Source organism: Andrena cerasifolii, chromosome 7 (assembly GCF_050908995.1).
Source record: "Andrena cerasifolii isolate SP2316 chromosome 7, iyAndCera1_principal, whole genome shotgun sequence".
Lineage (NCBI taxonomy): Eukaryota > Metazoa > Arthropoda > Insecta > Hymenoptera > Andrenidae > Andrena > Andrena cerasifolii.
The window spans coordinates 16,068,003-16,088,408 of NC_135124.1; the positions used below are offsets into that span (position 1 = coordinate 16,068,003).

At 44.4% G+C, this 20,406-nt stretch overlaps 3 protein-coding genes across 13 annotated transcripts; 1 reads left to right on the forward strand and 2 right to left on the reverse strand.

Moving 5' to 3' along the window:
• Positions 1–12: 12 nt before the first annotated feature.
• Positions 13–20,390, forward strand: LOC143371305 (alkylglycerol monooxygenase). 5 transcript variants are annotated; one of them, XM_076816305.1, is made up of 10 exons: positions 13–149; positions 16,282–16,436; positions 16,764–16,888; positions 17,591–17,742; positions 17,848–17,951; positions 18,130–18,292; positions 18,377–18,528; positions 18,911–19,045; positions 19,881–19,994; positions 20,127–20,390. In XM_076816305.1, the coding sequence occupies exons 2-10, from the start codon at positions 16,311–16,313 to the stop codon at positions 20,379–20,381; spliced, it is 1,326 nt and encodes a 441-aa protein (XP_076672420.1). In that variant the 5' UTR covers positions 13–149; positions 16,282–16,310; the 3' UTR covers positions 20,382–20,390. The 5 variants fall into 5 exon arrangements, with proteins under 5 accessions (XP_076672420.1, XP_076672421.1, XP_076672418.1 ...); XM_076816306.1 differs by lacking the exon at positions 13–149 and adding an exon at positions 7,750–8,451; XM_076816303.1 differs by lacking the exon at positions 13–149 and adding an exon at positions 15,344–15,536.
• Positions 1,101–10,009, reverse strand: LOC143371288 (uncharacterized). Of its 7 annotated transcripts, none has more exons than XM_076816271.1 (12): positions 9,745–10,009; positions 7,384–7,639; positions 6,469–6,553; positions 6,201–6,380; positions 5,979–6,019; positions 5,086–5,245; positions 4,844–4,965; positions 4,650–4,776; positions 3,179–3,797; positions 2,184–2,653; positions 1,847–2,040; positions 1,101–1,441 (listed from the first exon to the last, which is right to left on the reverse strand). In XM_076816271.1, the coding sequence occupies exons 2-11, from the start codon at positions 7,384–7,386 to the stop codon at positions 1,877–1,879; spliced, it is 1,971 nt and encodes a 656-aa protein (XP_076672386.1). In that variant the 5' UTR covers positions 7,387–7,639; positions 9,745–10,009; the 3' UTR covers positions 1,101–1,441; positions 1,847–1,876. The 7 variants fall into 7 exon arrangements, with proteins under 7 accessions (XP_076672386.1, XP_076672385.1, XP_076672384.1 ...); XM_076816270.1 differs by having other exon boundaries at positions 9,719–10,009; XM_076816269.1 differs by having other exon boundaries at positions 9,508–10,009.
• Positions 10,641–14,297, reverse strand: Noc2 (Nucleolar complex protein 2). The gene is made up of 12 exons (XM_076816272.1): positions 14,280–14,297; positions 13,994–14,142; positions 13,623–13,867; positions 13,430–13,545; positions 13,248–13,357; positions 13,011–13,168; positions 12,377–12,601; positions 12,120–12,308; positions 11,935–12,054; positions 11,719–11,850; positions 11,422–11,637; positions 10,641–11,330 (listed from the first exon to the last, which is right to left on the reverse strand). Exons 2-12 carry the CDS (start codon positions 14,133–14,135, stop codon positions 10,821–10,823), a joined length of 2,163 nt encoding a protein of 720 aa, XP_076672387.1. The 5' UTR covers positions 14,136–14,142; positions 14,280–14,297; the 3' UTR covers positions 10,641–10,820.
• Positions 20,391–20,406: the final 16 nt, after the last annotated feature.

Sequence of the window (20,406 nt, forward strand, 5' to 3'; positions counted from 1 at the left end):
ATGAAATAATCACCCACGCTTCTCTACTTATGCTGCCTTGCCGCGCGGCCCTCACTGCGATTGCGTCGAAGATAGATGATAGTCCGTTCGCCGCCGCTCGCTCGGTATACACAGAGACGGGAATATCGAGGGAAGTCGAATCGTTTCAGGTATTATCTGTTTTGCATTTTTTTTGTGCGGCTAGATTATTATTGCAGAGGCACGATACAGTATATGTATTTATTTACATGGGCGGTTTCGGTTGATGAACCGCGCGCGGCCCGAAATTCTTTTCACGCGGCACCTAAGGAGCACGGTAGATATTTATTTGCTAGTTTTTTAGCCTGCCTTCGCCAGGAATTACTACCCTACAGCATAGTAAGACGTCTGAGGTAAGCACAATGAAATATGAAATATTTCCTTTCTATTTGATCACCTAAAGGGCATTTTGAAGAGCCTAAGTCACATACGCGCCCGACGGCATTTAAACACACCCCCCACCCCCCGGTTGAAACGAAGTATAAGTTTCCACGCCTTCAAATCTAGCCCCAAACCTACACCGATACCTTGGAAAAGATCAACACAGGTGTAGCCGATGCCGAATAAATATTAAAACTAAAGCGGCGGCAACATGTATAGGACAAAGTTGTTCATAACGATGACACGTGTGCCCTCTTCTATGTAATTACCTGGGCTTTTATTAGGTTTTATTAAACTATGCACGGCAGCAGCGGTGAAAAGTAAATACAGGAGCGCAGAAGCGAGTGATTTTAGCTCAATATCGAATGGCTTATCTTCCGCGTGAATGCAGAATTAAAATATAAAGTACACTCATTGATTGGGTCAACATCGACAGCGCTTGTTCTTATTACACTTGTAAAAAGTTAGTTCAGTTATCGGTAAAATAAACTGGGCAATGAGGTCTGATATAATACTGTCGCTTCAGTTGCACTCGAAAGATTAGGAACCTGTAAAATATTCCTCTTCAGGAACGTGGTTTACACAAGGTTCTAACGACTGACAATGAGTAACAGGGTTGCCCAAATTTCAATCATTTATCTCGTCCTCTTCTCAGCTGCCCCGCGATCCAAATATTTGTCGGCAGAAACGAATCATGACAATCTCGCTTACGAAAACAACATTTATTTCGCATAATATCATAATATTAATGCTTTACAAAGTAAAATGCAATAACACTGTCGGATAAGCATAAATAAAGATCAACGTTTTAATAATGGGAGAGGTAGGTACATCAAGCAAAACGAAGCTTCAAAACGTGTGTGTATATACGCTGCACAATCGGCATAGAATCCTCCTCGCCTCTTTCGAATCGTGGAACCCGTTGTTGGAGACATTGCCATTCGACGAAACCAGGAGAAAGACGAGTTCGCTCGCCGTTGTCAACAGGGGAGAAAGTCAGAATAATCCGCGGTGCTGTGAATAGATCCATAGCTGCATCCTTCTGAAAGAGAACACTTTAGATCTGCTGTACTACATTCTATAGCTTGTGAAAATTCTGAGAAGCAAGATCAGACATATAAATTCTTCGTTGCAAAACGAACGGAAAAGTCCTTTACCATTTCGCGATCCGAGGTTTCGTCCTCGAGTTACGAACGATTAATGTTTCAGTGGCCCCACTTCCGGCGCCAGGCGTTTAAACAGCGCGCGCCGGAAGTTGAAGGCCTCTAAAGTTTAAACGCCCGTATCTCGAGAACGGAGCTTCCGATTTAAAAACAGTAAAGGACTTTCCGATTCCTTCGATCGCAAAGAACGCAGCACGTTTCATCTCGCCCCATAATTTTGAAACCTTGCACCTTTAAATCTCATTAACCCTTCGAAACAACTATACGCTCCACTAGAAACCTACCCGTTCAAAGAGTGCCCTTCGATAAATACGCTAGAAATCGGAATAAACGATTTCCTGCGGTTTCTCGAACTTGATCGGACGATAGGTGGTCAGAGACTGATCCCATCCTCGAGGCGCCGTATTATAGTTCGCCAGGTTGTGAACGCTAGCCAGCTTCGGCCCCGTGTAGGTGTTGCTATCGTAAAGCTTCTTCCCTGCAACCAGCAATCATCGAACGTCGCGAATCAAAGCCCAGGATACTTATAGAGAAACTGTCTATCAAATTGTCATGCAGAGTGTCATTGTTCATGTTAGCAGTGCAAGCTTGTTAAAGCAAAGCGCGTGCGTGTTAACTTGCCGTCGTCCTGGCACACGCTGCTGAACTTGCCGTCCGGCGACGGGACGCCGTGCAAAAGATTGTCCAGGACTGGCGTGTTGCGCAAATGCTTGATAGTGTCTAGTATGTCTTCCTGAGAAGCCAACATAGAGAGCAGCAACGATTTCGCCTCTACAGGCACATCCGTGTCCGTGTTGACGAACTTCGCGTCCGCATCGTTGCAGAAGCTCTCCACCTCCTCCGAGGTGGCCGATCGGCGTCGGTGGCTGGAGTACTGCTCGCGGAACATAGACGAGTACTCTTGCTCGCCGTTCATCATGCTCGAGGTCTCCGATTTCTCCTGGTACATCATCTCCTCCTCGTTGTCGTAGTCGTCCATCTGGGAATCGCTCTCGTCCGACGTGTACTCCGTGTCGTCGGTGGACACGTAACCGTTGTTGCAACGATCCTGCAGCTTCGCCGGCTCCTCGTACGGTTGCTGGCTAGGTACTCTGCGTTAGAATCGATTACAATGAAACCGCGATCCTGTGACTAGTTTCAGCCCCGCTTGAATCGCTTTTGCACCCTAACTAAAACCACGCCAAACTCTAGATGCTTTGGCTCGTAATTGGGGCACACGAGTTATCATAAGCGTGCCGGGCAAAAGTATTGGGACACCCTTTCAAACGGAATAACTTTTTTAAAATTCATCCAAATGACTCGAGTTTGTTTTGAGAAGCTATGAGGATTAGTTTACTAAGTAGCCGACATTTTCGTCGTTTTGAAAAAAAATTGCAATTGGTCGGAATAGCGAAGAAAATAGCGAAGGTCGTTCCTTCAACTTTTTTATGCGATCCTATAAAGAAAATTTCAAAAATGCCTTTTGACCATGTATCAAGATTTCACAGCTATCTAGAAGACCTACAACTCTTGGATCAACGAAAGCTCGATTCAGCTAGATCTTTGAACTTCAAACTTTCAGATTTAATCACTGAACGTTGCTAATTATAGTGCACATTCCTGTGGATAATCCTCACCTCCTCTGCTCCTCCTCGGCGTTGTACTTGACGGCTGTTCTTGTCTCGAAGAATCGAGCTATGTCGCTGTCTAGAGGGCATTGCTGGACGATCGGTATGACCTTGGGACTGATCTGCTTGTACTGTAGAACCGGCCTGCAGGTCTTCTCGAACTCCTGTATCAGTTGTCTCACTGGCACCGGTGTGTACTCGTTTCCCTCGCTATCCACCCGGCTGGTATCGGTCTCTCGTTGATAACTCGTCAGCTTTCCCTTCTCATTAATCGCGGTCTGCGCGCGCTCCTCCTTGCCGTGACCCTTCGCCTCTTTGTTAGTGGCAGCGTTGTGCGTGTTAGAATAGTTAGGTTTGCTCAGCGAAGCCTTGTTATAATTGTGATTGCGTCTGTTAGAGTTAGCCGGCATTATCGCCGCGTTCTCGCTGCCGTTATGCCTGTAGCCGTTGCCGTATCGCTCCGCGTCAGAGTCGAACGTGGTTCGTCGGGATTTCTCGACGATCGACGACCGAGAATGCTCCGCGGGGAAATCGCTATCGGTGCCCACCGCCACCTCCCTTAGATAGATCTTTTTCACCTCGTGCAAGTGGGTGCACTCGTTACCGTTGCATCGGTACTGATTCCTGCCTGCAACGTTTACGGCACAGTTCGGCATTAACTAAATCAAACAAAATATTTAAATAACGATTCGAATAAAAGTTACTTTAACTTTAGAACATTTGACGAATTAATTTTTTCATTCGAGAGATTTCTATTTAAATTAAACTTTTACCCATCCCTGGTTTACGGGAACCTATGACGCTCGAAATGAAAAGCTACCCCCGCGATATTCAACTTCCAATGCGTGTGCTTTGAACCAAAAATACCATTCCATTTCCAAAATGAAATGTCCCGTGATATTACCCATATTCGAGAGAAGCGATGAATGATTGTAGCACCCCAAAGAGAATGTCGAAAAGATTGCACGAGTAATTGATAATATCGCAGACTCCGTCGCGCCTCCACCTCGATCGACTCGAACGGCACGATCCCGTCGATTGGCAGCCGACCGTGCAGATCGTTGTTTATTTTAGATATACAACAAAAAAGAATGCGGCGGTGGTGTCGCATCGATTGAATAACATTCACGTCGTTTGCCAATCAGTGCCCCCTCCTGGGTCGTTGCACTCCTCGAAGCTTCAATTTAAACCACCGATCTGCACGCTCGGGAACGCGCATCCACATTCTTCTCCTTCAGCCCGCTGCGACGGGATTCCGCGCAGGGATCTACGCTGCGAAGCAAAGCTGGTATCCCGATGGAAATAAAGCGCGAAGCAAGCCCCTCCGGCTCGAGCCCGCCGGGTCCTTGGAAATCGTTAGCCACTTGCTCGCGGATCGAAAACAATTCGAACAAACAGAAATACAATGTGGACCGGCGCCAGGCGATCGTGCCAACTAGATGATGTGGCCGTAGACGACGTAATCTTGTATTTTACGCACCTGTTGTGGGTGGATTCGTGTTATCCAGAGACAAGTCCACGGTGAAGGGATTGTAAAACGGCTTCTCGGCGACTGGCTCGGGCGCGAACGAGGGCGCGCTGGCAAATTTCGAATTGCCATTCATCTCCTGGACACGAGACAACGCGGTTTCTCAGTATTCTTAGCACCGTCCCTTCGATATACGCGAATCTTACCAGCTTCCTCGGGTAGAGGGGCGTTTTAGGGGTTCCCGGCGCGCTGAGCGTCTGCGACGACTGATCTCTGTCCACCACCCATTTTTCCGACCTTTTCCTGCGCTTCGCAAATATCTCCGCACCTGCACAGATCACTCTAGTCTTTCGCCGTGTTCGAGCAAGGATTTAGGGGTGTCGCGACTTGGAAGTAACACCCTTATCTATTTGCAACTATTTTATGTTATGTTTATGTTAATTCTTACCACGGCCTCTCTGGTTGTTCAGGTCGCGAACAATGTCGAAAAGCTTCTCGGGATTCTTCGGCATCGGCTCGATATTCACTTCTTCCCCCAGAGCTTGGATACCGTGTATGTCTAGCACTTTTCCGTGCGGGTTCATCATGCACTTTAGAGGAACCTTGTCCTGGCGAGAAGTTTTAAATAAATTAGAATTCTAGATTCGTCAGATAACTTCGTCTCAAATAAACTGGCAAATTGGGCGGATGTACCAGTGAATTACTAACCCTTCGTTGACGCTCTGTACCTTCTGTATGCAAAATAAATACCTTTTCTCCAAAGCCGACTTATAAACTATTTTTTCCTCAAAATATTATATCTGAAGAACAACTCTGTAGATGTTTAGCTTCTAATATTGAAATTTGTAAAAGTTACAATGTTTTGAAGATTTTCTTCGTTTTTTCTCGACGACGATGGTAATCTAGAAATTTTCCACAAAAACTGTGATAAAATTTCAATAAAACAACTATTGGAATACATTGTAGAGACTTTGAAAGTGACCCATGATTTTTTTTCATAACGATTGGATTCTTTAGATGGGAATGGCAGTCGTTCAACAATTGCTCTGGGTGTGAGCCACCCAGGTATGTCAAAGTTGTTCGAAAGAAGAGGTGTGTCAACGAATGGTTAAAACGAGTAAAATAAGTTAGTAAAATAAGCCGCTGATTAATTAGGGAGTTCTTTTAATTTCTTGCTTCATATCCAAAGAATTTGCGCAGCAAACATAATTTTCTAATAGTGTTCATTCATTACCCTTAAGTGTTCATTTACTGGTGCATTTACCCTACCATTTTGTTAACAAAATAATGACTACTTTAACTTATTTATTCATGAAATAATTTTATTAATGAAATACTCACTCTGTGGACAGGTGTGGAAGGCTCCTCCGCGTCTTCTATGCCTGCAATGAATCAATTCGTGCACTCGTTACGAAAGAAATAGCAGTGGATCTTAGAATATTCAACGTTAACAGCTTCCAAGCATGCAGTACGAAAATTAACGACGATCTTCTTGTCTTCCTCGTGTCTGGCCATAATGCGGGCTAAACTACTGAACTTGTAAAGATTCCAGCACGCACGTACCGTTACCATCGTGAATCCATTTCACTGACCGTTTCTTTCTGTTCACGTACATAGACTGACCCTTGCTTTTCATGTTCTTCACGTCGCTCAGCGAATGCGAAATTCGTCGAGCGAGTTCCACCTGATCCTCCACCGTCGGATGCGTTGGCGCGTAAAAGTAGGAGGATGCGAACATCTTCCCTGGGAACGATACTCTTCTTATTCACTCGGAAATAATTAATCGAGCAGTCCCGACTCGAAAATCATTCGCACTCGAAAGGCTACTTACTATTTTTCGACTGCATCATCCCCTGCGTGTCTTGGGCAGGGGTGAGCAGTTTCTGCAGATCGACCGAGCCGGTTTCCTTGTGCTCCTGCGGGACCAGAATTATGAAAGTCACGGGAGTTAACTCGTCCTCTTAATCATTAAGACTATCACGATAATTCAGGAAATTGATAGTAGCTTTGGATCCGTATGTATCGTCTTCGCTTAAGGGGATGGATTCCGGTCTAGTTCCCATAAAAATGGGTGATCTTTAGGAATTAATTATAGGAAAACTACCGCAGATAATTTAATGGGACTTTTTGCATTGTATTAAGGATGTCTTAAAACATGGAAATATATTTTTCTTTTTGTAATTAGTCATTGCATATGGCACTGGAGATTCGTTAAAAGGGCGTCAAAAAATTCATGCAAAACGGTGGGACTTGTAGCACCTAAACTATCGGTCTGAAATAAGAAACAATGCCGGATTATTAAAGGGCTTGAAATTCTCTAGTGGACAAAGCTTTAGAAGCTACAAAAAATTACATTTTTTAACAAAATAACGACACTTGAAACTTGAAATAACTTTTTCCCTAAGTTTTTCGCTCTTTAAACGACTCTAAAAAGTACAAATTCTCCAAAATTTTAGAATGTTACAGGTTCCTCTACTGCGCAGAAGCATATTCTTCAAAAGAAAAAAAGTTTCCATCGAATCGGATAATAACTTTTCGAGATATTTGTCCCAAGCGTTGGCCGCTACTCAAATACCTATAACTTCAGGAATTTTTCGAATTTCAAAAGATCCTTTTAAACGCATTCTCTTAAGAGGTTGAACATTCGAAAGATGAAATAAAAAAAAAACGATTTTCAGACATTTTTACACCGGAACCTCCCCTTAAGCCGACTCAGCTTGCGATTTATTTTAGAGCGCGTGCTCACCATGTCGAAGTGCAGTATCTTGGAAGTTAGGTGCTCAAGGAAGTTCCTTTTCACCGGGTCGTGCCTGTCGGAGGGTTTAAATCCACGGGAGCGTATTACAACATTGTCCGCGGAGACGCTCCGCTGCAGATGATTCTTCTCCTGCGCGCTGCTATAGTTCACTCTGTACGTGTACTCCGCATCCTTGGAGCTTTCAGACGCGAAAGCGTACGATTGGTACGCGCTGCCCAGCACGCTGCGCTTCGCGTTGCTCGATCTGTCGAAACGGAAATTCTCTTACTCCGCCAGGCCGCTCCTCCAGAGCTCTACTTCAACCGCAAGCTTCGGTGGATTAATCTAGAAGCGAGCACGCCGCGAAGCTCTTCCCTTCGGGTAATTAGGAATCGCAGCGATACACGAGAAGCAGAGGACACCTCAAGCAACTTCTTCGATGTTAAAGAAAGGAAAACTATGATCTTCCTATTTAATACAATTAAGCTGTGTATAATGCTCTACGAGCGTCGCGGAGTTTCAAATGATCGAGGTCTAGCAAACGCTGGCTCTTCTATCTGTGCTCGCGAAAGCTGGGAGATGAGCGGAAGTCGAGGGTGAAGAAAGAGAAAGGTGCGATCTGAATTCATTCTTCTGGCTGGCTAAAATCGCGTTTGGAGCTTAAACAGAGATCGTTACAGCCTCTGCTTTACTGGCTTTCTCGCCGACGCTACTTTGGTCCACAGAAACGACCGTCGCGCGTCTACAATTACAATTGACGAATGCAAAACGAAGCATCGACATCCGGCTAATCGGTTTTTTTTTATCGGAGGGAATTGGTCCTCTTCCAAACGGCCGATTAATTCCGCGTTGCGGTATTGGCAGCGTTACAATGAGGCTCTGTGCGAAAGAAATGCTAAATTTATCTGTTGTAACGTAATACGCAGTAACAGTTCGAACGGTCGCGCTCGGGGTGTACAACCGGTGCTCCATTTATCGGGAGCTCTGAAAGCGAATCGCGGGTGTTAATGCGAGGGAAATAGATCCGGCCTAGCTAAACGTCCCTTCGAGTCGAAGCTCGGTAGCGTAAAGTACGAGGTGAGTCGTGGGGGACGCTCGCGAAAAATTCCATTTTACATTCGTTCCTCCTTTGCCAAAATAAACATAAACGGAGACGGAGGCTTTGTTAAAAAACAAATCGAAGAAGTTCACTGGCAAAAATTCATTTCACGCTCTCGCAATTTTTTTTTTTTGTTCCGTAATATTTCGCGCGTCATTTTTACTCGAGTCTTTGAAATAACCGCTCTCGTGTTAATGATCGAGATGGATCAACGATTAATGAATGCGCATGAGTGTTTGAAAAACAGACAGGGTTGCGAATTTTTTATTCAAATCCAGCCACAAACTTGCTTCACCGATCCGCGAAATTTTGGAGCGCAGTATTCGCCCTGAATTAAAGCAATTTACCGTGTAAACATTTCGACTGCGCGACATCTGCGATTGATCCACGTCTTTAAATAGACCGTTCGGCAGAAGTTCGAACAATTTCGAAGATCAGCGAACTGGCGCGCAATAAAGCATATCGAATCGTCGAGAATCGCTTCTAGCTTTCCAGTGGCTTACGAATTTTGCTGCTGATCTTGCAAAACATTTGTAACTGTTCAAACGGCGATCTAGCTCCAAGGAGAGCTCAGTTCGTAGGCTTTGAGTGAGAAAGCAAGGTATCTAAGGTGGGCAAGCTCGGAAAGACGCTCTTTGACGTGGGAAACGTGACACAGAAGAGTATCGATGTTAAGCATTTAATTGCCTCGAAACTGTAGCATTAAATACTCCGGACTTCTTCGGTGTCGAAAACTCAAGCTTGAAACTGCACTTAACGATGCACTTCGCCACCTCCTTCCCTTGAGCCAGCAAAGCACACGGTTAAGCACAGTTGAACCCAAACAGACTATCTCTGGCGGCAATCAGCGCGAAACTTGATCGAAAGCGCTCGGGACATGAATGTTTCTGAGCGTTGAGCGGGCACCCCGTCTCTCCCCAAAGGTCTCCCTTCGCAACGAAGAAAAATGAAAGTTTACTTATCGAACGGTGCCCTCCTCATCTCGACGTTCTACGCGCGACCTTCTTCGCTCGTTCCTCTCCTCTCCCTCTTACTTTACAAATCTGCTCCCTTCTCGGGCGCGCCGTCCCTTTCTTTCTCTTCCTTCCCGTTCCTCCCGTATCGTTATTCTACGCGCGTATTCTCCGCGAGAGATTTACGTAACCCGCGAGGCCGTGCACTACGAGCGAAACGGCGGCGGCCCGTGCACGGGAGACCGACGTATCTCACGACGGACAGGCCATGAGGCACGAAGTCGCATCTTACAAAACGCTTCCCTGGCACGCACGTACGCGGGGCTCACGGTTGAAGCACCAAGAGGTGGCCGAGCAGGCACACACAGGCCACTCCGTCAGCGCGGCACACTAAGTGGCCGGCAGCCACCAGCATCGCCCAGGATCGGCTCCGCTCATTCATCAGCCGGCGGCGATGCTCCCCGAGGGAAACGGAACGAGATAGAGAGATTTATTTTTACATCGAGCGGGCCACGCCACCGGGCCGTACTGTAAATTCGTCGCGATCCCTCGGCGGAGAACGGTTTCGCGCGGCGGGCTCGCGTATCGCCTCGGTAAACCAGAAACCGAGGCAAGGCCCGAGCTCGCCAGCGTTTCTTCACCTACGGCACGTAAACGCTGGGATCCTCTTCACGGAGGGAGCAGCGCCGAGATGCCCCTCGCTCGAGCCTCCTCCCTTCTTTGACTCCGCTTCGTCTGGAATGAATGGGAGCACCGTTATTTCGCTTCGCCTTGTTTTCTTGCCTTCTGTTTCCCTCGGTCCACCGAGGGAATCCTTCTTCTCTTATCGGATACGGACACTTAGAGGAGATGAATTACCGCACGGCCAGCACACGGTGCTTTATAATAGCGGCCAACCGTCGCTATACCGACTTCCCGACTGCCTTGAGTCGTCTTCGGTAAAAATAGACCATCAGAAAGCGACACCTCAGGATTCGGCGGCCACCGCTGCCTTACGCGACATGAATTATCGCTGGCCTGCTCGGCCGAGTCGCGGGTTGTTGTGATTCCTCCCAGAAGTGTACCCTAGTTCGTTGCCGTGTTAAAATAACAAGCCCGCGGGAATGGTTGACGGAACTGAGGTCGCACGAGGTCTGGGACGAATAACGCGATCCACCCGCTGGAATCGCAATGATGATTAGATACAGAGTGCTAAAGAGAACAGAGAAACTCGCATTCTAATAAACAGAAACGTGCTGGTTTTATTTCTATTTTAATAACCATGATTCAGTACGTGCGTAGGACATGTGAAACATTTAATGCTGCAACGTGTAAAACTTTAAGAAATATTGTATGACATTGTCAAATTTACACCGAGGCTTTTTATTATCGCACAGATTCGAGTGGAAGTGTACTTAGTCCCAATCGTCACTATTTATATCTTGAACAATATCTGTATTCTCCCTTGGTAGATCGATATTATCGTTCTTTTTGCTAGGCTTCAGCTTCTTCTTCTTCGGCTTAGCAGGTGGTTTAGGTTTAGGCTTCTCGTCGCCGGTCTTGATACGCAGCTCGAAATCGCTCTCCTCCCCGCTTTCCTCCTCGCTGTCTTCGATCAGCTTTCCCCTTTTCGGCTTCCTTAGCTTCGGCAGATTGTACTCGGCTATGTCCTCGTTCCTCGTGAGCAGTTTAAGCTTCTGGGATTGATGAATCTTCACCCAGGACTCGTAGAACTTCGGCAGCGATGCCCCTTCCGTTTTTATTTTATTTTCAAAGTTCTTTATCGCCGGCATGTTCTTCAAGTCGATCACGGTTTTGTTGCGTTCCGTCTCGATGTACTTTCTGTTCTCTTCGATCTTGTCTAACAACTGCTTCATCTTGCGACAGTAGTTCGCTACGTGGCATTTCTTTAGAAATGCTTTCAGCTGAAAGTTAGACGAAGGAAATGCATGAGAATACATAACTCACGGTGGTATACAATAATCGTAATAGCAAATTCAAAGATAATCTACTTGCCTGTATCACGCATGGTACGTATAGATCTGGGAAATATATCGTGTGACTATCCTTTGCGGCGTTTTCTAATATGAGCTTGTATATGGAGTCGATCACATTATCTTTGAAGCCGTTTTCCTGCAACTGGGACTTCGACATCCTCAGGATGCAAATGAAGGGTACTGGTTTCATGGAAACCGCTTTGTGTCTTTTGTTAAAATCGTAAGAGCTTAATATCTATAAAAATAATCAGAAATTCGGAATATTAGAAGGCTGGATATAATTGCACGCTTTAACTCTAATTTTAAAATACGATACCTCTAATAAGAATGGTAATGTAGGTATAAACGTGTCGGTTTCCTTCGAGATATCTATTAACATTTGGAGGCAGTGGAATCTCAGGGGATAGTATTGCGGAGTTGGTATCACCTTTATTGTTCCCATAATAATCTGCAAATAGATAATGAAGTTTTATTAGCGGCAAAGCATCCCATCGATTGAATAAACTGTACTGTTAAAAACATCCATACGTACTTGTACAAGGGGGTACAAAAGCGAACGTAACATCGAATCACTTTTCGATAGCTTAATTAATTCCGTCCAAAAGCGCAATGAATTTATATATTGCCAATTGTATACAGCTTGGAAGTGCTCCTATAAAAGTCTCAACATACAAAATTGCTAACAGCGCATGAATTATGAAACTTAAAGTGTCTTACCTTTTTCTTCAGAGTCGTTGCATTTCTTAAATGAATGGCTAATTGCCTGATATACAAGAAGGCATGATTATACGCTAGATTATTGTCAAGCAAATATATCTCCGCCAAGGAGTGTCTCATAAAGTTTATCCCTGGTAATGTCGTGAAAGATACGAATTTGGAATTTTCAACGTATTTCACATACATTGTCTGAAACGCATCGCTGTAAGATTAATCGTATACAAACTGCTTTGCTAACATCGAAATACCAATCTCACCTTGAATAACATATCTAAGACCGATTCTCGATTTGTGGTAGCTATGCGCAATATACTTAAAAAGGAAACAACGCGGACAGACTCCTCGCCACTTGACCAGACTTTCAACAGAATCCTTAACAGTGGCTTAGTCAATGATGAAAACGACTGCGTGTAGGGTAACATTTGATGTAAATGCTTCAAAAGCACCGTGAGTATATTAGTGGACGTTACATTTTGCAAAATCTACGGAAAAAGAGATATATATCTTGGGGTGGGTTCGAAGCTAATTTTTAACTTCTCGAAACTCGAATCCGAGACTTTGTAAGGCTCCGAAACTCTGGAAACTTGAAGTACTGATTCTGTTTTGTAAGCGGAATATCTTGCTTTAAGAACTGAAGTGAACAAAATTTCTGTGTAAATCTCTATTGACCATAGTTAAAGTAAATACAAATAAAAATATAACATACAAATTCTCGAGACACGCTGCGGACGATTGTTTATTCATCGATTTTATACTTTTTCTCATCTGAATTTCGAGAGTTTCGAATCACCAAAAGAGTGCAAAGTTTCGAATTCTCGAAATTCGAAACTTGTTTGGGTTTCGACGCGTCGAGAAACCCCATCTCTAATATTACTCAGCAATTACACTTACTTTTATTAGGTCAGTCAGGTACGACTTTAAAATGCCCTTTACTTTGCCAAATCTTTTACACTTATGAGCTTGAAACTGGCTTTCTGGTCCCAACTTTAAAAACCGTTTGAATGCGTCAGGCAAATACAGTATGCATAATTGAACAACTCCGTTGAACACTAGAAGAATGTTTAGTCATTTAGAGATTGGCTAATATTTAATAAACACGAAGATGACGTTAGATAGAAATCAACCGACCTACACCACCCTCAACTTTATACGGCAAAGATTCTGCGCCTGTGGATTCCGATACTGTTTGCAACGCAGCATGGAAAGCTTCCACTGCGCATTTGATAATCTTCAACGTCCTGTAAATTTTAAAGCGACACGACTGTCATTTTGCAAATACTTAAGTTACTTTCCACGATAAGTTAATTTACTTGTCCTTCTGAATTTCTTCCTGCCATGTTTTCAACAACTGTAGCGTGACTCTTCTTCTATCTTTCTTTTCTTCCCTATCTCCATCAGGTTCGTAATCGCTCTCGTCACTAGCAACCTAGAGTATCGTTCAAACGCTCCAATTAAAAACTCATTCATTCTGCGTAGCCTTTTCTTTTCGCTCCATTTACATACCTCCAATTGATTGTTAGGTACGTGTCTTATATCAGACTCATTTAACGAAGATTTATCATCGTCGTCATCGGTATCGCCCTTATTATCGTCAGACAGATTGAATTCTAACAGGTTCTTATCATTTTCTTTTAAATATGAATAAAATTCTGGGTCCGTTTGCTTTAGTTTCTTCAAAGATTTCTTATGTTCTACTGCATCCATGTCACTGTCGCTGCTTCCTGCGTCATCTCCATGGTCATTCCCACCTGTTATGCATGCGTGTAATTACACGGACTCGTTGAATTACATGGTATCATTCAAATGAATATCAGAGCATTTCATTTCAAATCATTGCCTTCCTAATATCCGAGTAACTCGCTACAAATTCTTACCTTTATCATCGTCGCTGTTAGAGTTATTCTCAAAGTCTTGATTAAAAAAGTCGTCCGTAGTTACTTTGCTTAAATGTTTCTTTTTCTTTGTCCCAGATTTCTTCGACTTCTTCACTGCGCTTTTGGTATTCCTTATTTTCATTATTTAACTGAAAGTGAGAAATGGTGTTCAAATAATGCATATAACCTGTGAAAAAGGTGGTTACGCTACTTTCACGCTATTAGTATCTTAAAGAGCATGTTCCGTGCATGCGTTAAAAACACAGAGGAAGAATACTTCGCTCACATTTTTATGATATATCCCTGCTTAAACGTTTAATATTCAGCCCAGAATTGCTTCACAAACAGTGCCAGTAATTGTTTTAAATTTCCACGTGCATAACCTGACGTAAACATTGAATGCTGTTAAAGATGAAATCGTCGTTACTATCGGAGTGGTAAGGCTTCGTTATCTTGCTAATAGAGAGCCACAGGTGCTAGCAATTTCTTGTAAGGTATCCCATCTACGTCAGTTACTTATCAATAGGGGGATCCTTGTCCGCTATGACAGTGTCTCTTATGCAAATTTAATGATAACATCGCGTAGCAGACCGAAGGGCCATGAATTAATTAAATATGACTAAAACATAGGAATACAACGTGTAATTTATAATTAAGAGGTACAATCATCTACGTTAAATAGAGACAGCGTATTCAATAGAATCTAGACACATTGAGAAGCAATTCCTGAACATGTGGAATTGCACTTTTGGGTTTAAAACAAATATACGTCTTTGAGCAACTTAACTTCTTCGTCTATAATGCGATAAAGAATTCGGAGAAGATTTATTCGCAGCGCTGAGCATCATAAAAATGTATCGCTTAAGGAGAACGAGGTCCCTTTCCGAATTTCGAATATTGCGAAAGGAGGAAGCTCGTTCTAGCGGTCGTTCGACAAAGAGCAGAAATTTCGAGGGATCGCGAGGCCGAATAAAAGAGCATCTAACGTCGAAAGATAGATTATGTATCTTTAGACTGGTTTATCTCTTATCTGGCAGTGTTAGCTAGGTCATGCCCCCGATTACTTTAACCGGTTCGCGGGGGAGTACTATCATATGCGTAATATTTAGTCTGCAGAAACGTCTGAGACTGTTCAATTCTCCGTGCAACCTGTTTATTGGACCGTTATCATCGCTACGGATCCCCCTCTGATAACGCCCACCTATAAACATATTCGCCAAGCTGCTGTATTATCGATCTCTCGTACGAGCCTCCGTATATCTGTTATTCGCTCATGGTAATTTTATTCGCCACCGAATCAGGCTGTTTACACACGTTGCTATAGTGTCGCTGTCGAACGCGAGAGGGCCGCTGGCGTTCGATTGAAAAAAAAACGTGCAGTTAACGACGAAACGGTCCGATTCGAAGTATCGAAAAATTGTATAGACGGCCCCGCGTGCAGCGATAGTGTAATTCATCGGTTTGTCCACTCTCGCGCGAGTAATTAATGCGCGTTATGAAAGACCCCGTCTGCCAGCGAGGTGCAGCGTCTGACATATCGAAGGTTCGCTTACAGTGGTGTATCACGCAGTTTCCCAATCAGTTCGATAAACCCTCTAGATTACGCGTAACACTTTACGCGTTATATCACCATTTGCAACTTCCAATATCAAGGGATTACGGAGAGCTTGAAAGTATGATCGACAAGAGTAATACTACTTCGAAGTATTTCCAGCAATTATTTCTTGAAATATCTGTTCTTCGGTACAGACCGCTATATTTCCAATTACCATGTTACCAATAAGATTCCCATTATTATAATTCTTTCAGACTTTAATTCCAACGCCGCGTTCGAGTAACTTTTGCTGTTATTAATCAACTCCTCGCTCAGTTATATAATCTTGCCGGACACATCCCTTCTTAAATACGCAATTTACTCCGCAAGCTGCGCACAGGAATGATATTTGTGGATCGTGAAGAAGTTTAGTACGTGACTTTCAACGAATTACGCGTCGGGCGAAGGAGGGGATGGCCACGGTTCAAATGGAACAAAACGATATTGCGGTATCGCTGGTTCGCGCCTTTATCGCGTACGGCCGTGAAAGAAATGTCGCGCGCGCGTACTCGCGTGTCCTCGGTTCGGCGGGAACTTACGTATATAAACGATGCGTACACGCTCCGTCCCCTCGATAACTAAAACAGAATACCGATGGTGTCATCGGTATAGTGTTCGCTGTGTGTTTACGCACCTCTCCCGGACATACTCATTCTCCCTTTGTTTCTCATTTTCTTTCGCATAATCACGGCAGAAGGAAGCCCGTGAAAGACGCGCTGCAGGATGGCGAACGTTTCCTGCGTCGATTTCGCCCGCCATTTAAAGAACGCGGGAAAACTTTTGTACATCGTCAACCCCTACGAGACCACCTTCGAATTTCCTCACCAAGTGCCCGATTATCAGCAGCAGGTAACTATTAACACGCATTTGCTCTTCAACTGTTATATCGAGGTAGTTAAATCGGCGATAAGAGAACAAAGATCGAAATTTAAATCGCATATATTAGACAGAAGAAGGTGCCGTTTTCTTTTGTTTCTTACGGAAGGAAGTTGAGGCAGGCGATTCTACGATTGCGGATTTGATTTTTGGCGCGTTGAGGTAGGAAACTTATTTCCAAATGTTACGGTCCGAGTACTCATTGTTGAGCTTGTAAAATATTAAGGCTCCCGTTATGGATAATTAAGGTTAAGTATTTCGGGAACTTAAGTAACTGAGATAAGATAATTGTGCACGCAGGTATGGTTCCCGTTCTTCATCCTTATCATAGTGGAGCAAATCATACTGACATCGAAAAACAAGAGGTTTCGTTTGAACGACCAAGTGACGTCATTGTCCCATTGGCTGTTTCAAGAGACTGGCCGGTAAGCATAGGTAACGCTTTGTTGTTTAAACACTTATTATCTCCATCTGCTATTTCAACACACGACCCGTCGCGTATGTTTAATGTAATCCCCTATTTAACCAACGCCACGATTCTCCAAGTGTATATTTGCTCGGATAGAAATCCCTCCGTGCGAATCCAGCGTACGAATACCCGCTGCTCCGTTTAACGCTACAAAATCTATTTGCGTGCGGTTGTTTTTAAGGCGTAGATATTCTTAGCCACCGCGCTACCCCATGTATTTTTATTGCCTATTCAGAGCGCGGGGAAACGCAGAGCTATGTACGAATCTGTGGATTTTTACATTCACCCCAGACGAAGGAGCTTTCAAGCTTAATTAACCGCTAGTATCACCCCGATCAATTCTCGATGCCTTCAGAGACGGGCAAAATTTGTATTCAAGTCAAATTTCGAATAGCGAATAAAAGTAAAAAGAGACTATTCGCCACGTGTCGATTAAACTTAATTCGGTGAATAATTTCTTTAACTTTTATTCGCTATTCGAAATTTTACTCGAATAATAATTTAATATTCTATCGGAGGCTTTTTCTTACTAACATTTAGGACTCAAGTACCTCCACTTTTTTTCATAATCCTCTCCTTCCTAAATCTTCCAATAATCTTTACCGTCGAAACAATCCACCCCCGCTCCGCCCAAGTCTGATTTTCTCCACGCTTTCAGCATCTTCTTCCGCGGCGCCGAGTATTACGCGTACATCGTAATCCACGAGCGATACCACTGGTGGGATCTGCCGTGGAATTCAACCTGGACATGGTGCATCACCGCCGTCGGAGTGGATTTCTGTTACTATTGGGTGCATCGCAGTAACCACGGTTAAATTCCTATAAAAAAAAAAAACAAAACAAAAAACGAACGCGCGACCTCGCCGTCCCTTCTACCTGACGAATCTCATTAGAGCTATTCTCGCCCGTTTGCAGAGGTGCACTTTTTATGGGCTCACCATCAAGTACATCACAGCAGCGAAGAGTTCAATCTCGCGGTCGGCCTGCGGCAATCCGTTTTGCAACACTGGTGTAACTTCGTGAGTATCGCATTACACGCCGATCGGGATCCCGCTACGTGCCCTCGTGCATCCGTGCGCCGGAAGTCGGCGAAATCGATGCCCTCCCCTCTCCCCCTCGGTGCACAGATCGACGATATTCCGCTCTCTTGGATCTAGCGAGATCGCTTTGTCAATCGCGAGGGCGCTTTGTTCGCAGATGCTGTACTTACCCCTAGCCCTGTTCATACCGCCGTCGCATTTCATCGCGCACAACCAGTTCAATCAAATCTACCAGCTGTGGATTCACACGACCGTCATCGGCGATCTCGGCCCGCTAGAGTCGGTATTAAACACGCCGAAGCATCATCGCGTGCATCACGGTGAGCAATTCCCAAGTTGACTATTATGTAAAGCTAGAGGCATCCGCGCGAAGGATTGACAAGCGTTGCGATACCTTTGCGCAGGCTGCAATCTGTATTGCTTGGACAGAAATTACGGCGGAGTCCTGATACTCTGGGACAAATTATTCGGCACGTTCATGGAGGAGAAGCGGGAGGATGAAATAATATACGGCCTGGTCGTCAGCCCCCAGTCTTTCAATACCTTCTATCTGCAGGTGAGACGCTGCGGACCGCACGAGCTTGCGCGTAACTGTTCCCTAGGCGATCCGCGGCCGATCCAAGCACGCGATCACACTGTTACATAAAGTGACAATCGGTTATGCAAATACGAGCACGGTTGACACGATCTCTGAGGCTCCCGGGTATTAACGAGCATTCGCACGCAGTAACCAGCGGGAACAGTTAGCCGCGTAATTTAATCAGGCGAATAAATTACGGGGATGAGATAATTATGCGCGGCGCTGTTATAGCCGCTCGTTACGCACGTGCACTCTTTAATTTTCGAGGGGAGCCTCTTTTTTATGCGCGCGATCGATCACGCGACGTAATGATTTCGATTACTATAACGCGACCTGATAAACTTCTACCATGTCGCAGGTGTTCTATACCGCGCAGATGGTTCGGAAGAGCTTGCGGATGTCCTCTTTGACAGACACGCTGGCTGTCTTCTGGAAAGGACCTAGTTGGTTTCCTGGTAGCCCTCGGCTGGGCCTTGACGAGTACAAAATAAACGTGAGTTCCCTTTTCGCACGGTTCTAGTTTGTTGCTGCAGCACCGCCGGTTTTAATTCATAGAAATTCTCTATTTTATTCCTCCGCTTTAACTTCCATATCTAGTCAATGTCTGTTGCGATTTGTTTTGAAGGAAGTTTAGGAGATTAACAGAAAGCGAAGCAAATTAAAGGAATCGACGCCGCGGTCGAATCAGAATCGAGGACCAGCAACAGGGGTGCAGCTACATTTTTTACAGTTTTTGAGTTATAACGTGTAATATACGTAACAAAATTCTACATCGCTTGGTGCACGTTTGAGGCACACCCGATAACAAATGAACGATGTATTGTAGGGCTGGGTATTAGTATGGTGTGAATTAAAAATAAGATCTTTACGTTCATGTTTTTTACAAGCTTTTAGTTAGTTTCAGTTTGAGTTCGTTAGGTTCTCAGGGTGAAATCTTGTAAGCATCAATAACTACTGCTTATTGCGTGAAAATATGTATTTTTCAATTAGTGATCTCTTTTCAATGTTAACTCGAAGCAATAATTTTGTAAACAGTTTTTTTTTTTTAATTTACTCGAAGTTGGTAAAGATGGAGCTGCACCCCTGTTGCTGCAAGGCCCTCGATTCTAATGCATCATCGGGCAACACCGTAAAGCCAATAATCTATTATTAAGAACACCAATGAACTTACATAATGGGCCAACTAGCAGGCAATGCATATATGACATAAGCAAAACCGACATAAGTAAACCGGTTTGATTTTGTAAAGAGTCCTCTATTACGCGCGCACCAGCTCCGCCTATATTTATGATGATCACAAATAATATATTTGTCAATGCTTCCTTCAGGTCACATCTAGGATTAAGCACGACAACCGTGTGCCCCCGTGGCAAACCCTTTACATAATTGTACACTTTTGCCTGGTGTTCTACAGTCATCTCCAATTGTGCGACGAAACACGGGTGAGGATTACGATAGAGCGGCTTGTCCCGTTTCCGTTTTATGAATTACAGAGAGCCGCTGTATTTGCATGCGAGCGTAAACGAAACTTTGGAGTGGCTGCCAGAGGATTTACAAGTTTCTTTTGTTCGTAGGATCTGAGGACAGTCTCCTCCGGGTTCGTAATTATTAACAATCTGTTCGCTCTCACCGCGATCGGGTTGCTGTTTGACAAATCGGTCTACGCCGGCGCCGTAGAGTTTATCCGATGCTCCATGTATTTAAGTTTCCCAGCGGCGCACGAGCCGACGAACGTGTACGTTTATCACGCGTACGTCGCGTCCTGTTGCGCCTGGATTTTGTACTTTCTTTGTAAAGCAAGATCGAGCATTGCAAATATAAAAAAGTGATGGAAGAAATGGGAGAATAGTTCTA